Here is a 21,032-nt window from a genome sequence, read left to right on the forward strand (position 1 = left end):
TCTTTTAAATACTTGCAGATTCTTTAAAAGGTATATGTTGGAAATTATCATTTGCATAAAGTTTACTTGAGAAGAATGTTGAACAGCATAAGTTAATTATTTTAAAGATACAATTATAAAATTACAAATCTGGGGTTATTTTCTCAGGGAAAATAAGTATCTGAGTAATTTTTATAATTATTCTTCAGTTATCAACCTCTGAGAGGTGAAAATCCAAATATAATGTAGCCAATTCAAAAAAGAGGCTGTGTAAGTGCCATATATGTGTTCTGATTTAAATATTATGTATTAATATATTAAAATATTTACTCATATCCCTTTTGTGAAGGTTTTTTTTTCCTAAATCTGCTAACAGATTGCAAAACTGAAAATAAATTTTAAAATGAAATTTTATCCTTCTGTTCAGCATGTTTATTGAGTGCCTACAGGCACTTGTGCTTTGGGAAATACAGTTTATTATTCTTCATATGACTTTGGGAGTTTGTGTTAAAAAAAATAGTAGCCTTAAAAATGATTTTCTTTGGTAGAATGAATATCAGCATTTTCATGTTTTTCTAAATCTTGTATAGTATAATATAATAGTAACTGGGTTGTTCCTTAACATATTTTTATATCTTGTCCAGTAAAAACTGGATGCATGTTGAAAGGTGCATTTTATAGGTATACCTGGAAAGATGGGGAAAGTAGAGGTGATTGTGTCTAAACCTGGCTCTTCTTTATCATCTTAAAACAGTAAAAACAAAATGTATCAAATTGGATACAACATATTAATGGAAGGAAAATAGTCCTTGCATGAGAAGAAACCTTTTGGATATCTGTTAGAGATACTGTAGAAAGGAATACACAAAAAAGTCCTAATATGAGGATGATTAATTACTCAGGGTATAAGTAAGGGAGAACCCTTGAGAAAAAAGGAATACTACTAGAAATGAGAAATGGAATAACCTTAAGGGTCACCACAGTATTGTATAATGAGAAATTCATTGAGAGGGAAATACAAGGTTATAAAAAAATTTGTTAACTTAGAATAATGGTTGTCCAAGTGTGATCTGAGGCTCCCCCAGGCCTTTTCGTTGGGTTCATGACGTAAAAACTTTTCATACTATTACTAAGATACTTTAATTTCCAATATGGTAAATATCAATAGATAGCAAAAGCTCTTCAGAGAATGAGGTCTTCAATTTTTATGAGTATAAAGGAATCCAGAGACTAAAATATTTGTGAACCACTGGTTTAAAGCAGTGGAAAATTGTAGTAAAATATGGGTACTGAAAAAGTTGCAAAATAGCACTAAAATATTGGAAAAACAAATAAAATCTAAAGGTAGCAATACTGGAAAAATACTTAAGATCTCTGCAAACCAAAATAACTCACCTTCGAGACTAAACAAGGTAAAAACAATCTGAAAATTATTAAATAAAAATATATAGAAGTCTGAATATCAGAAATTCACAAGACAATTTCTTGGAAATGTTGGAAACAGAGTTCAATAGACAAGACTGGAAAACAGTATCCAATAGAATATCCAGAATGTTTCAGCCAGGAACCTAAATTTAATCCAGAAATGTAGTCACCAACTTCCAGAGCTTCGTTTTCATAGAGAATCTTGCTAACAACCAAAAAGAAGCAATCCTCATACAAGAAATGAAAGAAAATACTGAACTATGGTATATTAAAAATAGAAAGCAGTTTATATCTTACAAAGGAGAGAGTTGGGAAGTGATGAAACTTATGGGATCACAATTTCGGTCATAACTGAAAACAGACATGAATAAAAACTTTTAAATGAAAATTCAGCAAACAGAAAAAATAATAAATCCAGATAACATGAAAAGGCTTTAATGACGAATCAATGTTTACAGCAGGAGAAAAGTAAAGAACAGAGAAAAGTCCCACTTTGGGAGTTTAGAAAACCAAGAATGAGTAATGATGTCAATCTATGGGCTAATCTGGGTCATAATACCTTAGAAGGAGATTTAGACCAGTCACCACATCAGTGTCCTTGATTCCTCACTCTCATTCAATGTATTGGCTGCCAAAATGTGTTTCCATGTGTACATCTGTCACATTTCTCCACCCTTATTGCTACCACCTTAAACAAGTCCAAATGGATTTCCAATTCCCAGTCTCTCTCCTCTCCAGCCTCTATCTTCCGTATAGTTGCCAAACCAAAATTCCTAAAATACAAACCTGACCATTTCACTCAATAAACTCATTGCCTCCAGGATCAAATAAATATAAGCCCAGAGCTCTGTTTAACACTTAAAGCTTTTCCTAAAATTCCAAACTAATTTTCCATCCTCATTGTACAGTATTGTCCTTCTGCATCAGCAAGCACCCTGGCACCCAGAAGGGTCTGCTGCACAAGTTCTCAGATCTGCTTTTCTAAAAGGAAAGCAACTTTGAGGGGTAAAGGATCTTACTTTAATTATATATACCAACAGAGAAAATATAAACAGGACCAACAGACAGGACTTCCAACTGTCTGACCATAGGCAACACATACATCATTACCAGAGACAGAAGCACCAACATCTGGGATTTCAAAGCCTGGAGACTTCTTATAACAGCTGCCCAGAGTCTCATCTGGGCACATGAAGCTTCTTCCAAAAACTAAGCCCCAAAGCAAAATCCCACCTCAAAGTATACTTCTTTCAGAGCCAGAAGGCATGACCCAGTACCTCACTAGCAATCACCCAAAAGTGTGGGTCCCCATATAAAACAAGCCTCCCTCAGTAGCCCCACTTGAGGCCCATCAGTGGGGAGGGAAGATTTTTAGCTCTCATAAGATCTTCATGCACACTATCATCTAGTCAGACTTAATATTCTTATTCTAGCCTTCTTAATACTTTTTATATACAGCACTATCCCCATGCCGAAATAAACTGCCTCAGAATTTTTGTTGTTCTTGAGTTGTTTCTGTCACATCCAACTTTCTGTGACTCCATTTTGGGGGTTTTCTTGGCAAAGATACTGGAGTAGTTTGCCATTTCCATCTTCAGCTCATTTTACAGATGATGACTTACCGAGGGTCATACAGCTAGGAAGTGAGTGGGATTGGTTTTGATTTCAGGTCCTTGACTCCAGGGTCAGCACCCTAGCCACTTAGCTACCCCACCAAATCCTTAGCTTTCCTCAAAAGTGCAGCTCAGATACTGCCTTCTACATAAGGCCTTTCCTGCTTAGTAGCCTTATATATATTGTTAACATACTAAAAAAGTACGAGTTATCTCCATTAGCTAGATTGCAAGCTCCTTGAAGGTAGGGACTGTTTATGCTTTTGTCTTTGTAACCCTCACACTTAACAGGGTGTCTGAGACATAGTAAAGACTTAATAAAAGCTTATTAATTAAATTAAATATATTAAAGAAAAGAGGAAGGATAAGATATATCACAGTGAATTCCAAGTAGATAAATTATCTTAACATTAAAACTAGTACCATTAATAAAAGAGGAGCGTGGAAGTTTTTCTCAGCAGTGAACAAGGAAGACTTTATAACCAGGCATGGTTACAAAAGACATGAGATGTAATTTTGGCTGTATAAAATTTTAAGAGTTTTACAAAAATATCGATGAAACAACAAATAAAAGAAGTGATGGGGGGCAGGGGAATGTGCATTAAATATCTCTGATAAAAATGTAAAGGGAAGTGACACCAATCTATAAGATTAAGATCTATTATCCAGTAGACAAACAAAAGGATATGAAAAGTTTTTAAAAATCCAAATATCAACAACCATCTTTTAAAAGATCCAAAAACCCCTGATGAGTTTTTTTAAAAAGTTATCACTTCACATACACCAAATTGGCAATGACAGTAGAAAGTCTGTAAAATTCAGTAGTAGAGAGGCTGCCGGAAGATCAGGAAGGTTTGCTATTTCACTGGTTGGTGGCATATCTGTAAATTGATCCAACTACTGTAGAATACAATATGAAATTATGCAAGAAAAAATATGAAACTATGTGTTCCTTTTAACTCAGACATCTATTATAAAACTTGTAGAAAATATGAATACTCAGAAGTTTTCACAGAAGCATTATTTTTAATGGCAAAATCCAGAAAAAGAATATGTGCCCACCATTGAGGAATGACTGATGATATTGTGGTATATGAATGTAATGAAAAATTGAAAGAAACACAGGAAGACTTCTATGAAAAGATACAAAGTGGAAACATCTAAAATGAAGATATCACTAAATTGCAACACAGTTCAGATTAAACATAATGGACAGTTAGGGATACTAAATATCAAAATCTTGTTATATAGTGCCCCCTTCTGGTGGCATGTAAATATTCCCATTTTACAGAGCAGAAAAGTTAAATAATTTGATTAGTCATACAACAAATATTTGAGTTGAGTCAAAGTTCCCCTTGCTGCAGATTCAGCACTCTGTTCACTACTCTGAAAGACCTCACAAAATAGAGAGATTGAAATGGCATGAGCAAGAACTGTCAAATGGGAAATAGTAATGTGTAGCAAAGTTTGCCAGTCCCACTCTGGGGCATAAGCATGGCATGAGAATATGCAAAAAAAAAAAAAAATAGGACGACTGGATGTCACATGCAAGCATATAAGGTTAGGTCCTGTTCCTTGGCTGCATGGCCATCAAACTCCATTTTGGATTTTCTTTTTGAATTTCTAGAAGAGGAAAGGAGTCTTGCATGATTCCCTAGGCAACTAAGTTGGGTATAGCAGTAAAAACTGAGATGCTTTGGAGTTGTGGCCACCTCCACAAAGCTGTAAATCTAGAACTGACAAGAAAAAGCAGAAAATACCGAAGTGAGATTTAGAAATTTGAGCTAAGGAAAGAAATGTGCCATATCATGACCATACAGACCTAAAGGAGGATTAAGTGGGATTGACTCCAGTATTTCCTCTTCACCCCATTTCCTTAGAACACTTACTTAGGAAAACCTCGAGCTCCAAAAACAATTAAAGTCCTTTCCTTTTTACCCTTCTCCTCCCCTCCCCTACTCCATTTAAAAGTTGGAATTTTGTTTAGGGTATTTTAAATTATTGTTAGTATTGTTCCAATAAATCTCTGTCCATTGAAAATAAATTGTTCAATTGTATGAGGAAGGAGAAGTGCCAGCACAGGTTGGGGGTTTGGAGATCAGAAATAAGGATTTCCTAATTTGGTAAATGGGGGTAATTGTTCAAAAGAACAAAAATCAAAATTTTTAAATAGTTTTTAGAAAGAAATTTATAGATCATTTGGTAGAATGGAAAAGAAAGGTGGCCTCCCTCTCCCTAGATTCTGGAAGGTTTACATTATACAGTATTTTGACAAAGGTTTCTGCACGAAAATCACACATGAATCACTGCACAAAGTTATCACATGTGAGTCACCTGAAGGGAATACAAAACAAGACCTGGGTGTGGAGAATGTCTCGAGTAGACCTAAGACCTGAGGGAACCCAAAATTCCCTGTAACTGTTTCCAGCATTCTTGGAGAGTTACTGAGGTCATGATGATATTTCGGGTACACAGAGTCTTTAGTTGGCTTTGAATAGTATAATAATGTTTTCCCAACAATATAATAAAGCATTCTTTCCACAGGAGGAGGGACAAAATTATTTCTGTAGAACTCTACTGAACTCAGAAGTCATTTAAAGGCCCTCGGTGTGGTTAGGAGAGAGAGACAGAGATACAGAGAGAGACGCACACACACAGAGAAAGACAAAGACACAGAGAGACAGACAGAGACAGACGGAGACAGACAGAGAGACAGACAGAGACAGGGAGACAGAGAGAGAGAGAGACAGGGAGAGAGAGAGAGAGAGAGAGCAGAGCACATCCACCCCTAGACTAAAAAGAGGGAGCCATTGTCAGAGAGTGCAGTTTTGTACCCATTGGATAGAATGTTCAACCTGGAGTATGAAAACCTGAGCTCAAATCCTATCTCAGACACTTATTAATATTATTATTAGATAAGCCTCAGTTTCCTCATCTGTAAACAGATGATAACAGCAACTCCTTCACAGGGTTGTGAGGATTAAATGAGGCTTTGCAAATCTTAAAGCATTATAGAAATATTTGGTGTTATTGTTGTAGAACCTCAGGCAAATAAATCTCAAATCACCAAGTGTCCATACAAGCGTGTGGGTAGAGGGGAACTAAAGAGAAAGTCACTTCCTGTGCCACCCAGTGGATCTTCCAAAACAAGTCTGGAAAGAATCAGCTCTGCTCCTCTTTGGGAGTGAAAAAATATCTAATTCTCAACTTAATACTGCTCCACAACAGTACACACAGCAGTTACACTATTGTGGGGCTAGTAATGGAGATAAAGGGTGTTTTGGGGTCTGGGGGAGGAAGGTGAAATTAGTAGGCATCAGAAACATAACATTATTAGACCTGTTTAAAAAATGAAGAAATGGAGCTCAGGGCGGTGAAAGTCATGCAAGCATCAGAAGTGGGAAATGAACTCAGAACATATCTAGCGTAGTACCTTGCACATGCAATTGATTTATAAATGCTTTGTGGATTAGGTTAGAAACTACCAGATGATGTGGAGAGGTGATCTCTTCTCATTCTGACCTCCCTAAAGCTGGTGTCTCAGGGTCTCTGTCTACCTTTAACCCTTTTCCTGCCTTTTCATCTGAGGTTCAAAAGGGCCCTAGCTCAGCTCTAGTTACCACAGTCCCAGAATCCCCCAAAATTGTTAACAAAACAAACGGACTGCTCTGTGAGGTCTGTTACCTTAGAAGCTGCCTACTAATGGATCTTCCCATATCCAGTCTCCTTCAGTATCCCCATTGATCTCTGATGCATTAAAAAACAATCTTTTTATGCATAGATCTTTCTCATACTTTTGTTCAAAAGTCTTCCATAGATTTCTATTGTTTACTGACTAGAATTCAAAAATTGTTATCTAGTATTTGACAGCCTCCCCAATTTGGCACCACCCCACCTTCCCTGTCATATCTTACACTGCTCTCCTCCATCTCCTGTATGATCTGACCTAGCTACCACATTTCAGAACCTGTAAACACCCGGGGGTAGCTACCTCTATGATCATACTCTTGAGAATCCCTGTACCTTCCTTCCTCCCTGCTTCCTGATGCCTGTTGAACCCCTACATACACATCCTTTAAACCTCAATTCAAATGAAACTTTCCCTGAACACCTTGTTGGTTATGAACTCCACCACCCCTCCCCCAAGATATTACGTGGCACTTTTCTTTATACCTATCATTCTTAGCATGTAATATAATATGTTATAATTATCTGGTTTTGTATGATCCTCCTTAGACCATAAAGTCCACGAGAGCAAAATATTACCTAACTTTAGTATCGTTCTCCCCTACCCTCACCTGTGTTTCACACAATGCTTACCACAGAGCAGACACACAAAATATTTGTTCAATTGATTTGTAGGAACTAAACACTTGTCTCATTTATGGTGTTTGTTTTTTGCTTTTTTCTTTCATTCTTACCTTTTTTTATGAACCCAACAAAATTCTTTACTTGGTCTTTGATTCTTATTTTAACAACAGGGAATTTCTACCCTGAAGCAATAACAGAATTCAGAAAGGGCTGTTCCAGGCCAGTGTTTTGATTTCTTTCTAAAAGGGATATTTGATTTCCCCCTGTAACATACCTTAGTTTACTTTTTAAATTACTTACTTTATGTTAGTCTGTAAATTCAGTCTATTGGAAATGTGCAATGTTCTGAACACTTCAGTGAAGTTGAGCACCTTATAAATATTTATCTCCTCTCTTTTCAGATGGCTGAATGCATCTGAGGTCATCTCTGTATCAACGGAAGTAAAATGACTTAAAAAGTCATTTATCAGGGAAGTTGTGATGAAAATTATTTTCCTTTCCAACTCAAATTGTCTTACATCTATGAAAACACTTGGTCAACCTGAGGCTGGTTTAAATCTCTTTACATGTCTAAGAAAAATAGGCCTCATGGTGAGAAAAAGTAAAGAATCCTAAAATTCAGTAATATGCTTTCAGTGACCATCACCTCAAGAGTTATATGTGAGAAAAGAGGTAGGGATCTAATTTTTATGGAAATCTTTTGTACATGTACTGAGTGTGTAGTTGTGTAGGCTGACAAAAGTTCAGATAAATCTTGCATTTTCTCAAATTGTTTTCAAGGATATTGATACATCGTAACAAAATCAGATTTCACTACAACCATCCATAGTATATTGCTTTTGTCATATACTATATGGTTTACATTTCAAGCATAATTTTTTTTTTTATTCTGAGTTTGGGTTTTTCCTTTAAAAAAACAAAGAAAAACATTTTCACGAGAAGAAAAATTCTGTCTTGTTTTGTATAATCTGGAAATCATTCCCTTTAGTTGTGCATTCCTTCATTCATTTGTCATCCAAAGAGCACTTAGCTGAAAAGAGGAGATAGACAAATGTGCCAAATGTTTGCAATTCTTCGTAAATTCCATGAAGAAAGTACTTTCTATCATGGCAGAATATCAAATAACTTGTATCTCTCACTTGCTGTTCTCTTGCTGAAGCCCTGTCTAGATATTCCATCATAATAAAAAAGTGCTTTTATTCCTCATCAAAGAGCTTTGCTTTTTTTTTTTTTGGTCGAGTCTATACCTCTATTTCATTGGTATAGGGAGTTCCCAATTTGGAAACTGCCTTATCTTCTTAAATTGCGGCCTTTAAAAGTTTCCTGGAACATGGAAAAGTCATGGTTGCATAGCTAGTATGTGGGAAAGGTGGGATTTGAAACTAGATCTTTCTAATATAAAGTTGTCCTTGTGTCCACCATATTGCTTTTCAGAGAGCATTGCATGGTCAGCATAAATAATTTTTGTTGGGCCCTTCCTGATCATGAAAACTTGACTCTTTCAAGGAAAGCTACTGACATATGCCACAGAGATCAATTTGAATATATTGGATACAGATAATGATGCTCTGTTTTTCCCTTTCACTTTAGAGTGGAAGGATACAACAGGCAACAATCATTTATTAAATACTTACCACAGGGCTAGGCACTGTGCTAAGGGCTTAGGTAAACAAGTACAAATACAAAGAAAAAACCCTCAAGGAGCTAATATTCTAACAAGGAAAGACAACATTAAAATGTTGACAAAATCCAGAGAGTCAGGAGCATATCTAGGAAATGAATGAAACATGGCCAACATGGGCCCCATCACCAAAATAGAGACCCTAAAGAAATTTGTCAGTGAGAGAAAGCCAGCATAAAGGAGAAATGGTCCATCATAAGAAGATTCCAGGTGCTGAGGGAAATTCTAGGGTGAGAAGGAACACAAAGAGTGTTCTACTCCAATACTAAAATCATATCCAGTGAAGCAACATATATTCTGATTGAATTCAAACATGTTAGTCATCAGACCTAATTTTCAAACTCATAAATTAGATACAACACAGTGATTGAAGGTTATTCCCATTTTAACATCCCTCCTTTGACACTTCTGTGTGACAATCTACAAGTCACTTTCATGAACCTCAGGAAATTCTCTGTCCTTCATGCCTGGAGTACACTGGAATATTTTAGACAACTTGGGTTCTGCATTGGTGGAGCTGCTTCCATTTCGGCAGTCCTCACACAAATGAAATCAAAGATATTTACTTCATTTGATAAGTATTTACAAGTATTCCATTTAATGGCATTGCTTTATATAATATAAATTCTATTTATAGGTATTCCATGCAGTATTTATAATAACTTTCTCCTTGTGATATTGTGTTATTTTTACACTGCTGTTTTCTGCACTATATTGCATGTCTTAGCTCAATTTCTATTTTCCAAAGGATTAATATGGTCCAAAATACAGATTGGACCTTCTGCATTATTTTATCCTTTCTATTTTCCACCCACATATCATAATACTCATCAAGTGCTTCTCATTTCTTGGCCAATCCTTCCTACCAGGTACAGTTTTATGTTTTCTTGTTTTATTCAATTAAAAAAACAGATAAAATGTAAATTGGTGTTATTTCATAAATCTGAAACCTGCGGCAGTACCTTGTAAGTAATTTTTCTCCTCAAATTTAAGTTTCTGAATATTTTTCAAACAAAAAAGTGGCATTAAGAGAAGTATGGCATAGTGGATAGAGTGCTGATCTATGACTTGGAAAAAACTGGATTCAAGTCTTTCCTGTTCTAGCTGTGTTTACTTTGGACAAATTACTTCACTTCTTTTACTGCCCCTACACAATTTCTTAGACTAAGAGCTAGAGACAGTAATGGATTTACATTGTGTGAAAGGAGTTTTCATACTGGGAATTCTCTAAACAGAAGAAATCATAGGTCTAGCCCCAACAAAGAAGTTACTTTCCGTCATCATTTGCTTTTGAATAGTACTGATATCATACTCCTGGCTGGCTTGAATGTCTTCTCAGAATTCTATTGCTCTCATTCTTTAAAAAAGATTTTCCCCACACAGCCTTTTTCTTTTTCTGTAAGTTTCACAGTGATACCACTTCAACAAGAAAAAATACAGACATAATTTGTTTTTCAAACATCATTTTTAAGGGGAAAAAATGAAAATAACAGCATCAATGAAAGGAAAAGAGACGGTGATTCCAAAATGTTTCATTCTTCAGCTCACATTTGAACAATTACGAGAAGCTGATTTTTACATTTGATGAACAAGGACACCAGTGAACCAGTGCACGTTCCTGGGACTCTGATGTACAGATAAACCAAGTCAGCAATTTATTATCATCTGAATTAGAGTCACTCACTCACTGTAGTTAGGATCCACCATGGTCCCATCTCCATTCTGATGATTCTTACATCCGTTTATAGAGCCCCAAGCTTTCTGCAGACCTCTAGTCTGGCATCTCTACCTGCCTATCAAGCATTATGAAGTGAATAGACACTTCATAGACACCTATTCAAAACTCAACTCATTTTCTTTCCCCCAAATCCTTGTCTCCATTTCCTGGCTTCTCTAGATTCCTCAGAATTCCAACTAAAATCCCATTTTGTTCAAAAAGTCTTTCCTGATCTGTCTTAGTTTTCGTTCTTTTCCTCTATTGATTCACTCCAATTTACTCAGTATATTTACAGATATGTAACTATATATAAATACATATATGTGTAATATATATAATATGTAATATATGTATATATAAATACATGTAAAAATATGTACAATTTACTCTGTATATAATTTGCTTGTAGGAAGGAAGGAAGGAAAGAAGAAAACTAGCATATACTAAGCCCTACTATGGGCTACTATAAGTGTTTTACAAATACTATTTATTTGATCATCATAACAACCCTGCACGGTAATTACTATTATTATCCCCATTTTGTAGTTGAGGAAACTAAGGCAAACAAAGGTTAAGAAACTTGTCCAGAGTGACTTATACTACTACCAAATATCTGTGGTGAATTTGCACTCAAGTTTTCCTGACTGTAGGTCCAATACCCTATCCACTGGGCCATATACATAATTATTTGCACTTTGTCTTACCCATTAAACTGTGAGCTCCTTGACAATTAATTTTTTTTTTCTTTGTATCCTCAGTGCCTAGCACAGAGTCTGATATATAGTAGGTGCTTAAAAAATGTTTTTCACTGTAAAATCATTTGCCTCTTTGAATCTAAGTGGGATGTTTGTGATTAAATTAAGTTATATCTGAGAACTCTCAGAAGAGAGCTAATAGGTAGGCACCCAAGGTATAGATGTTTCACACACGTTTATAGGTATATTACTGATTTGGAAAGAATCTTTATGGACCTTTTTCTTTTCTCTTAAAGAAACAACTTTCACCCATGTAAGATTGCATTCCATCTCAGGGAAGGAGGGGAGACATAGGGGGAAAAAACTTAAGACTTATGGAAGTGCTTGCTGAAAACTGAAAACAAATAAATTAATTAATTATAAAAAAAAAACAACTTCTCTTGCTTCTTTAAAACAAATGAACATAAAGCATCGGGCCTTTTCAAAACAGAAGTGACAAATAGCTGGCCACACCAAGAAGAGAAGTGGAAATCTGTCAGTTATTGAGCTAACTTTGTCAATGTAGATAGAATAAATGTATAGCTCAGACCTAATAGTGGGTCTATTTTTACCTGAATGATTTGTTTCATTTTTTTAAGATGCAACCTATTCATTTTTCCCTCCATTACAATTCAGCTAGAGGATCCTTTCCATTGCACATCTGCTGCACAAGAAGCATAAGAAACACATAAATAATGATTTATTATCCCAGTTAAGTTCATTGCAAAACCACCTGTTCACCATCATCTGCATCAAGGTAAGCTACTAGTATTTACAGGTGGCAATGATAATTCACTAAGTGTTTAGACCATTAAACTATATTTTTAAAGCATGCTGATGAAAGAAAGGAAAGCTAATCTTGACACTGCATAGGATTAAACATGCCAATCAGATTTGGGATTTACAGGACAGAAATAGAAAACAAAGAAGTAGCATAAGCCAAAGCAAGGAATAGTTCATACTGCTTTCATCTTCCTTTCAAAATAAATATTGTTATTTCTCCACGTCTCTTGAAAAGTGGAACAGTTTATGAAGGCTTTGTCTAGGTGAGTTGATTATTTCTTCTCTTTACGTTTATAAAATTTTATGTGTAAAATAACTAGTGTATTCCTTTTGTGTAGTGTTCACCACAAGTCTGAATGAATTGCATGAATGAAGCAGGACAATCATAAAAGAATACATTTCTTTGGGCAAAGTGGAAAGCCTGGACTTGATGTTCCTAGCCCTGTGCTCAAATCCTGACTCTGATATCTACTAACTGGCTGTGTGATCTTGGTCGACTCTTCACTTCTCTGAACCTAATTTTCTCTTCTATAAAACAAAACAAAAATACTTGTATAACATATCTCGGGGGTTTTTTGAAAAACAAATTATAAATCATATAGTACTATATGATAATAGTTCCCATTTGCAAAACAACTTAAAACTTACAAAGAGCTTTCCTTACCACAACGCTGTGAAGTAGGTAACACGTTATTAACTCAGTTTCACAGATGAAAAAACTGAGACTCATATAGATTAAAAGGCTTGACATAACTAGTAAGTCTCAGAACTGAGATAAATGTAAGTTATAATTACTTGATGTTTAATACATCAAAACAATTTCATCATACGTTGCAGATACCATGTTATCAAAATTCTGTTTATGTATGCCTCAAGGGATGATCCTCTAAATTCTGAGTGAGTTAATATGAATCAGCATCTTTTATTTTAACTAAGACATCATAGGTGCCTTAGGATACCAGTAATCTATAACTAAAATTTGATACTTGGAATAAATGACTTCATATACAAAATGGACATCAGGTTCTGGTCAACTCCTTTAATATAAATAATTCTCAAATCAGACCTGGATATGTTATTATCAGGAATCCACATACATCATAATTAAGGCCAGTTGCTTTAAAAAATGTTTCCAAGTAATTCAATGAAAGTGCATTTTCACAATTGAAAATACCTTTCTGCAACAGTGACCCTGCTCCCACCAATGAATACACATATGTTTCCAATTTTAAATTTTGGAAGGTTTTATCCCTTTTCATTTACCCAAAATTTAAGATCCAGTGTTTCCTTCCCCTTGATACTGCTATGAGAGTCCTGGAAACTTTATACCAACTTTGATGATTAATTTAGCTTTGGCAGATTCTTTCCTTTTAAAAGGGGGGGGCAATTTGATCCATGCTATCCATTTCATTGAAGGATTTCCTCTGATTCTATCAAATTATAACTGCTTTTACTAGGAAATTCCTTGCTCCCTCAAAAATGTCTATGGCAACTACATATTTGATTAATGTAATTAGAATTCATATAAAATATTCTTGACATCTTTTAGCCAGGAGAAAAACTAACCTAAGGCCAAGTTTTCAAAGGGCAGTTAATGTATCATATAATCTAAATCTTGATTGTTTTTTAACTCATTATATCTGTTACAAAAGTAGACTTGGCAGTGTGTTGGCATCCACTTAAACTTATACACAATATGTGAGTGTTTAATTTTCAGTATGAGCCTTTACACAATGTTGCCAAATGCTACAAATCAGGGTTTGGTTCGTTGTTTTGTTTTGATTGTTTAATAAAGTGATGAAGAAAAATGTCCATCATGCAGATGAAACTAAAAAGTATATCATATAGGTTGTCAAACTGGCAAAGTCGTAGACATAATCCATAATAATATAAAAATATTATTGAGCAGAACAAAACTCTGGCTGTTTGGAGTTTGATATATATGTGTTCACAAGAATCAATCAATCCATGTTTATTAAGCATGTGTCATGTGCTAAGCAAAGGAGATACAAAGACAAAAAAATGCATCATTACGTGCCTTCAAGAAGCTAACATCATGCTTCTGTTTGGAACATATTGAATTTGAGATGTGTATAGGGCATCCAAATGGATAGTTCACAATAAGGCATGGCGTTTGGGGGAGAGACTAGGGTTGGATATCTATATCTAGGAGTCATCTGCAGATAAATAATGGAATACATGCAAAAAAAGCTATTCTCTCAAATGAGAGAATATAAAAGGAAGAGAGAAGAAGGTCCAGGAAAGAGCCTTGGGGTTCACCCACAATTAATGGACTTAGCATGAATTATAGTAGATTCATTTGGCATCATTATATGACCTCTATACAGCTACCATCATGAATTTCTTTAACATAGATCTCCCCATGTCACTCTCTTATTTAGTAAATAACCATGTCTCCCTATTTCCTCTAGGATAAAATATAAACTCTGTTTTGTTTTTTTTAAACCCTTTAGTATCTGCCATCAATGCATATTTCTAGTGTCATTATATAATATCTGTTTCTCACATTGTATTGTCCAACTCAACTCCATTCTTCATACTTCCATCTCCCATATCTAGCTTTTACACTGGCCATTCCCATATCTGGAATGCTAGAATATACTCCCTATTTACTTGTACCTCATAGTATATTTAAATTTCTTCAAGAGAAAGGTAAGAACCACATTCTCCATGATGCTTTTTCTCTCACCATCTCCCCAAGTGTCCTCCCTTGCTAATTTTCTTATATTTAATGTCCTTGTGTATTTCTTCTTTATATAATTATACAGTACCTATGATTATATAATATATGATGATATTAAGGGGAGAGTGCTCATCACTTGACTACTAACTTGATGAACAGATGGCTTTTTTGGTATAAGCACTCCTATTCTGAAAAGGAATATCAAAAAAGATGTAAACCTTTGTTTAAAATCACTTTTGGTTAGCTCCATGGCCCCAGACATAAACAGTACTTCTGGAAAAACACTGCAATATTAGATCAATCTCTATCCCTTCTCTGGGAATATTTGCACCCTTATTGTCTCCTCCCAACTATATTTCCAGTAAATACACCCTGGCTAGCAAATACTATTGGATTGTTTATAAAGACTAAGGTAAACATTTAAAATAAATAAAGTTAAACAAAATGTCCTCGTGCCCAGAGTAAGAAAATTCAGTCTACTACAAAGGTGCTCATAGAGAGAAAGGAGACATGGGTTTACTATCTTGGGTTCCATATCTGGTGGAGGGCAGGATAAGAGGTTGTGTTAGCAATATATGTTCCATTTGTTCATACCTCCCGCATCAGTCCAATAAGTCTCATTTCCATTTTTCTGACCTCTTTCTTTGTGGTAGTTGCCTCTACCAGTATTTCTATTCCCCTAGATCCATATGACTTTTTATAGCTTTCCTTTCTTGAGCTCCATGTGTCTTCTATTCCTCCAGTCCTAGACCAGAACCTACGAAATCTGGTTCTTAGACTTAGATTTTACTTTTAAAGATTATCTAAAGATATGGGCTATTATTCTCCATCCTATCATGGTTGCTTCCTTTTTAATGCCCTTTAGATACTAATTTGCATTTCATAAAAGTATCATATCATCACTATCATTGATGTAACATTTTAAGGTTTACAAAGTGCTTTTCAAACATCTGATTTCAATCTCACAACAACCCCAGGGTCCTGTTTAATTGATTAAGGAAGTGAGGCAAACAGAGGTTAAGTGATTTATCCAAGGCCACACAGCTGGTAAGTGTCAGTACCTGGTTTTGAACTCAGATTTTCCTGACTCCAGGTTTAACGTTCTGTCCACTGTGCCACCAAACCATTATGACTGGCATTACTTCATTTTTACAATTTATTTATTGGTTCATTATCTGACCCCTTCTCTGTAAAAGACATATTCCCTCAACAGCTATAGGAAAAAAGCTGTATACTTAAGATACATATGGGACATATCATGAAGAAGTTTATACTCAAAAAGTGATGACAAAACCAGTGAACATATAGGAAACAGAAACAGATGATTAAAATAATGAATTTGTATTCAAGGGACGGGATGGGTGATGGATTATGCTGGTAGGCCGACAGATGAATTAAGTTGTTGAGTAATTTTGGCAATCTGGGAGTCTGAATAAGAAACTTTTGGCTATAGACCCAACATTTTCTTATCTGGTTCTTTTAAAGGGAAGTGAAAGTTAAAGAATCCCAGATCTCTGACATGAGGAAGAAAAGAAGAAAAACCTTTAAGAACAGAAAAATCTTGACTACAGCTGAATGTAAGTTTATTTTGGTGTTATTTCTAAATATCTAGAAAAGGAATCCACAGTTGTTTCTAAAGGTAATATGTAATTCCTTCCTTCCCTCCTTCCTTTTTTCCTTCCTTCTTTTCTTCCTTTCTCCCTCTCTCCCTCCTTCTCTCCTTCCAAAACCAGGCCACTGCAAATTGTTCTAGTATATTTACAAGGCCACTCCCTATAAGTGTGGGATGGTCAAATATTGGTTAGACTTCTCTCATGCTCATAATGATTGTTAAGGTATAATTCTGTGAACAATCATTCCCAATTTTGGGAAATTTTACCACTTTTTCATTGTTTGTTTAGTTTTTTTTTTTAATGGCCGTTGTTTCAAAAAATAGAAGAGAGGAAGGGGAAAAAGGAAGATAGAAGCAGAGAAAATAGTGGAAAGGAGGAAAGGAAAGGTGGGTAGAATTTTTTAAATTGAAATAATTTCCTTTTAATTTCATGACACCATTCGAGAAAATCTCCTATACCTTATATTGAGCATTCCTAAGTTCTTAAAATCACTGCCCCATTCAGGTTGAAGCCAAAGAGGAGTAACCACTTTAGGGTATCACAATACCAAGATACTCCCTGCATATTTCAAATATCACACCTACTCTTTATATGTTGCAAAGTAACAAGAAGGAAGGAAATAAGTATGTATTAAGTGCCTACCAAGTACCAGTCACTTAGGGTTATACCATTTGCTATATTTTTATTGCTATACACAGAATATTTCATTTGATCTTCACAACCCTGGGGGGTAAATATTATTACTCTCTCCATTTTATAGTTGAGAAAACTGAGGTTGATAAAGCTTAAGTGTTTTGCTCAAGGTCACACAGCTAGTTAATATCTGAAACTGGATTTGAACCCAGATCTTTCTGACTTCATTCCCAGAACTCTACCTACTCTGCCCGCTAAAAGTAATCTACGGTTTGAATTCTAAGAGCCTTGGATTAAGATAAAAAACAGCTAGAAAATGAATAGGAAGAAAAACTGAAATTTTGTGGTGAAAATTTTTAATTGCAACAATAAAAATAAAGCAGCTCTCAAAATTAATGGTGGGGAATACCTTTAACATTTTACCGCTGTTTGATGCATTTGTTCCAGAAACTTTTCTTTCCACTTCATTTTTTAGATGACTCTCAATCTATCCATCATACCCACCCCCAAAATGCAAAAGATCTTGAAAGGGGGACAGAAATAGACACCTCAGAAGCTACCTTTCCTCCCACTGAGGATTTGGGGAAGTCTGATAAAAATGGAGGTGAGCACAGGTGTGCTTCTAGGATTAAAGAAGAAAATGATTCTCCATTATGCAAAGAAAATAAACAGTTTCTGTCTGCCAGTGAAGAAAAGGTGGGAAAGAAAAGTGACTGTCCTCCTTTGGCGTACTGTCATCAGCAGGAGAGATTGCACACCGTAGTTACCTTTGGTAATCCAAAAGGATCTCTATTAGGAAAAATTACCCTGCAGAACTTTCCAGACTCTGTGGAAACCTTTAAGTCAACAAAAGGTAAAATTACTACCGAAATGAAATGTGGTACCTTTAATATAAAAGTGGAAGTTGAGGAAAATTCTTTAAGTGATCATGGAACAAATCTGACCCAAAGGAAAAAGAGTTGCCCAAAGATCCAATGGCGGTACCCTGGAAAACAGATCTGGAGATGTCCCTGTTTTAGATATTACCATTCTAGATACCAGACTTTATTGGTGGGTCACACAAGAGACAGAAAGCAGGAAGCATCATCTAAATTCAAAGCCACAGTTGCCAGCAGTGAAGACCCCTCCCTAAAAGTGAACATCGTGGGGGGAAAAATTAAAGTGCTATATGTCAATAAGAAGCAGAACCTATTATTTAATCGAGTACATTCTAAGCAAAGGAAGAAAAAAGACAAGTATGGTAATTATAATTCTAATGTCACCACAAAGAGATGCTCCAAGTCTCCTTCACTATCAGCTCAAGGTGTTCAATCAGAGGCACAGACTTTTCAAAATTATGAAGGCACAGATTGTTCTTTAACACCATCAACACCATTTCCGTTTCCTCTTCCTCCTCCTGATAAATTTGCTGACTGTAAGGGAAAAAATGCAAATATCCTTACAGACTCTCTAGCTCCAGAAAGCAACAAGAATGAACTTGGAATGTTATTTGCAGTCTTTGACACTGAGAGGGTACAAGGTACCATACCTCAACAAAAGAATTACCAGAGTAATGAATGCACTGCTACAAAGGAAAAGATTTCCGAAATTGAGACTGTTCCCCCATACTTTGTTCATGGTCCTCTAGAGATGAGTGACACTGACTCATTTAAAGAACCTTTAGAAAATGGTGGAGAAATGGAGGAATGGCAGGAAAGCATTCTCATTAACCAAGAAAATACTATGTTAGAGCCATATCTCCTGCACAACACAGGAGGACTAATGGATTTCATGGGCACCACTGCTTATACCCTCTCTCAGACTCAAGGTGGAAAAGAGGCAAATGCTCATTCTTTGCCATCTCTGAAAGTGCAACATGTAGGAGCCAAAGCATCAAGTATCTTCAGCAAGAGTGGTACACATCCTGAGTATCCAGAATTTTCTACACCTTCCAGTTCTGTATCTTCCTGTTTTGGTGTTGATGATGTAAAGTCTCTTTCATGTTCCACCACCACCAATCCATCTCACTCCGACTTGACTACATACTGTTTGCAACCTAAAGAAAGTACTAATGATGCTTTTGACTTGAATCACTATGTGGAATATATGACTGATTCTGAGAACCCTTGGACCCCATTAGAAAAGAACTTTAATTGTATGCCTCAGGAAAGTTCAAATCAAATGCCAAAAGATCTTCAGTCAATAAATCAATCATTCAACAAGCATTCACTAACCACCAACTGTACACCAGGCACTGTAGATACAAATTCAGAGTCTGCAAGGTTCCTTTCTGTTTGTCAAGAAGAACACAAGAACTTCAGTGAGGGTGGATTCAATGAGGATACTGCAGAGAGTGGTCACCATGCTAGTGCACAGGAGCTTCTAAAGTTGAAAAGTGTGTCCTCACTAACCCTGGCATCTCCACTCCCTAGTAGCTCATCCAGAGACTATGTTAGTCCTCACAACAGGACTGACAGCGAAATCATGGAGTGTACCCAAAGGCAGCCCAGTGTGAAGCAACCAAGTATCACCACCCATGAAACAGAAGGAGCCAGCAAAAAATGGAAAGGATCCATGATGACTGGATTAACTAAGACACTAAAGCAAAAACTTGTCTCCCAAAGTGGCAGTAAAGTCATAAGAACTGCATGTGGTTCCATGCTAAAGAAAGATCTTGAAGACCTGTCCAATCCTCATGGAAACTCTGGCATTTTTTCACTTTGGGATACTGAAGAACCCAATGTGGAGGATGAATACAGGGACATTTTTGAAGTCTTGTCTAACAGTAACTATATTAAAGCCTGTTTCCAAAAGCATTTCCCACCCATCACTGGAGAGGATAGCTTGCCAGTGCCTTCTTTAGATAATCAGCTTTCTAACCTGGAAGCATTTATTAAAGAAACATTGGGAAACAGTGACTGGGAAGAAATAATCCTTAGACCAATTATACACAAAGAGAATTCTGTAGAATGCCAAATGGGAGAGTTTAGTAAGTTGAATTCTGAAAGAGATGAGAAAAGCAGTGATCAAAAAACTGACATACCATTGTCACCTCAGAAGGCAAGAATTCTGAAAGGTATAGTATTGATATATTGATTTTATGTTTGAATTATAGACAGTTTTGAGATTAAAGTGTTTCTCTCTCTCTCTCTCTCTCTCTCTCTCTCTCTTTCTCTTTTTCTCTGTCTCTTTGTCTCTGTCTCTGTCTCTGTGTGTCTGTCTGTCAGTCTGTGTTTCTCTCTCTCTCTCTCTCTCTCTCTCTCTCTCTCTCTCTCTCTCTCTCTCTCTCTATCTATCTATCTATCTCTGTCTCTCTCCCTGTCTCTCTCTCTCTCTCTGTGTCTGTCTGTGTGTGTGTGTCTCTCTCCCTCTCTCTCTGTCTCTCTCTCTCTTTCTCTCTCTCTCTCTTTTTCTCTCTGTCTCTCTGTCTCTCTCTTTCTCTCACACGCACACATACATCTTATTGAATATTTTAAGGAGCAAAAGTAACTTTGTATAAACAGGTATTAACTTCCTTCTTAAAATTATTATTCCTTTCTTAGTAAAATTACCCAGGCCTTTAGTTCAATATAAAATAAGCTTAATAGTCAGTATCTCTACTGAGTCTGATGCATTGCAAGATGGAAGTAATCTTGAAGTACAGTTCCTTGCATATAATAGACATTCAATAAATGTTTATTGAATGAATGCATGAATGATTTTACCATTATTTTCCTTCTTTCAGGCTAAGCATGCTAATTAGAACATATTTTTTCATGAAACATTCTCAAAATTCGTTACAAAATTTGTGAAGCATGCCATGAATGCTCCAGAAGGCTGTTGGGAACTGGTTAAAATAAAGAGCACAAAGGACACAAAAC

At 35.9% G+C, this 21,032-nt stretch overlaps 1 protein-coding gene across 1 annotated transcript in view; it reads left to right on the top strand.

The window, feature by feature from the left end:
- Positions 1 to 12,259: 12,259 nt before the first annotated feature.
- Positions 12,260 to 21,032, top strand: part of LOC140496908 (uncharacterized) — a 171,575-nt gene continuing 162,802 nt past the window's right edge. Inside the window, 3 exon segments of the mRNA XM_072597287.1 lie at positions 12,260 to 12,506; positions 16,433 to 16,524; positions 17,669 to 20,248. Coding sequence (XP_072453388.1) covers positions 12,490 to 12,506; positions 16,433 to 16,524; positions 17,669 to 20,248 — 2,689 coding nt within the window. The 5' untranslated portion in view covers positions 12,260 to 12,489.

Source organism: Notamacropus eugenii, chromosome 3 (genome assembly GCF_028372415.1).
Source record: "Notamacropus eugenii isolate mMacEug1 chromosome 3, mMacEug1.pri_v2, whole genome shotgun sequence".
Classification (NCBI taxonomy): domain Eukaryota; kingdom Metazoa; phylum Chordata; class Mammalia; order Diprotodontia; family Macropodidae; genus Notamacropus; species Notamacropus eugenii.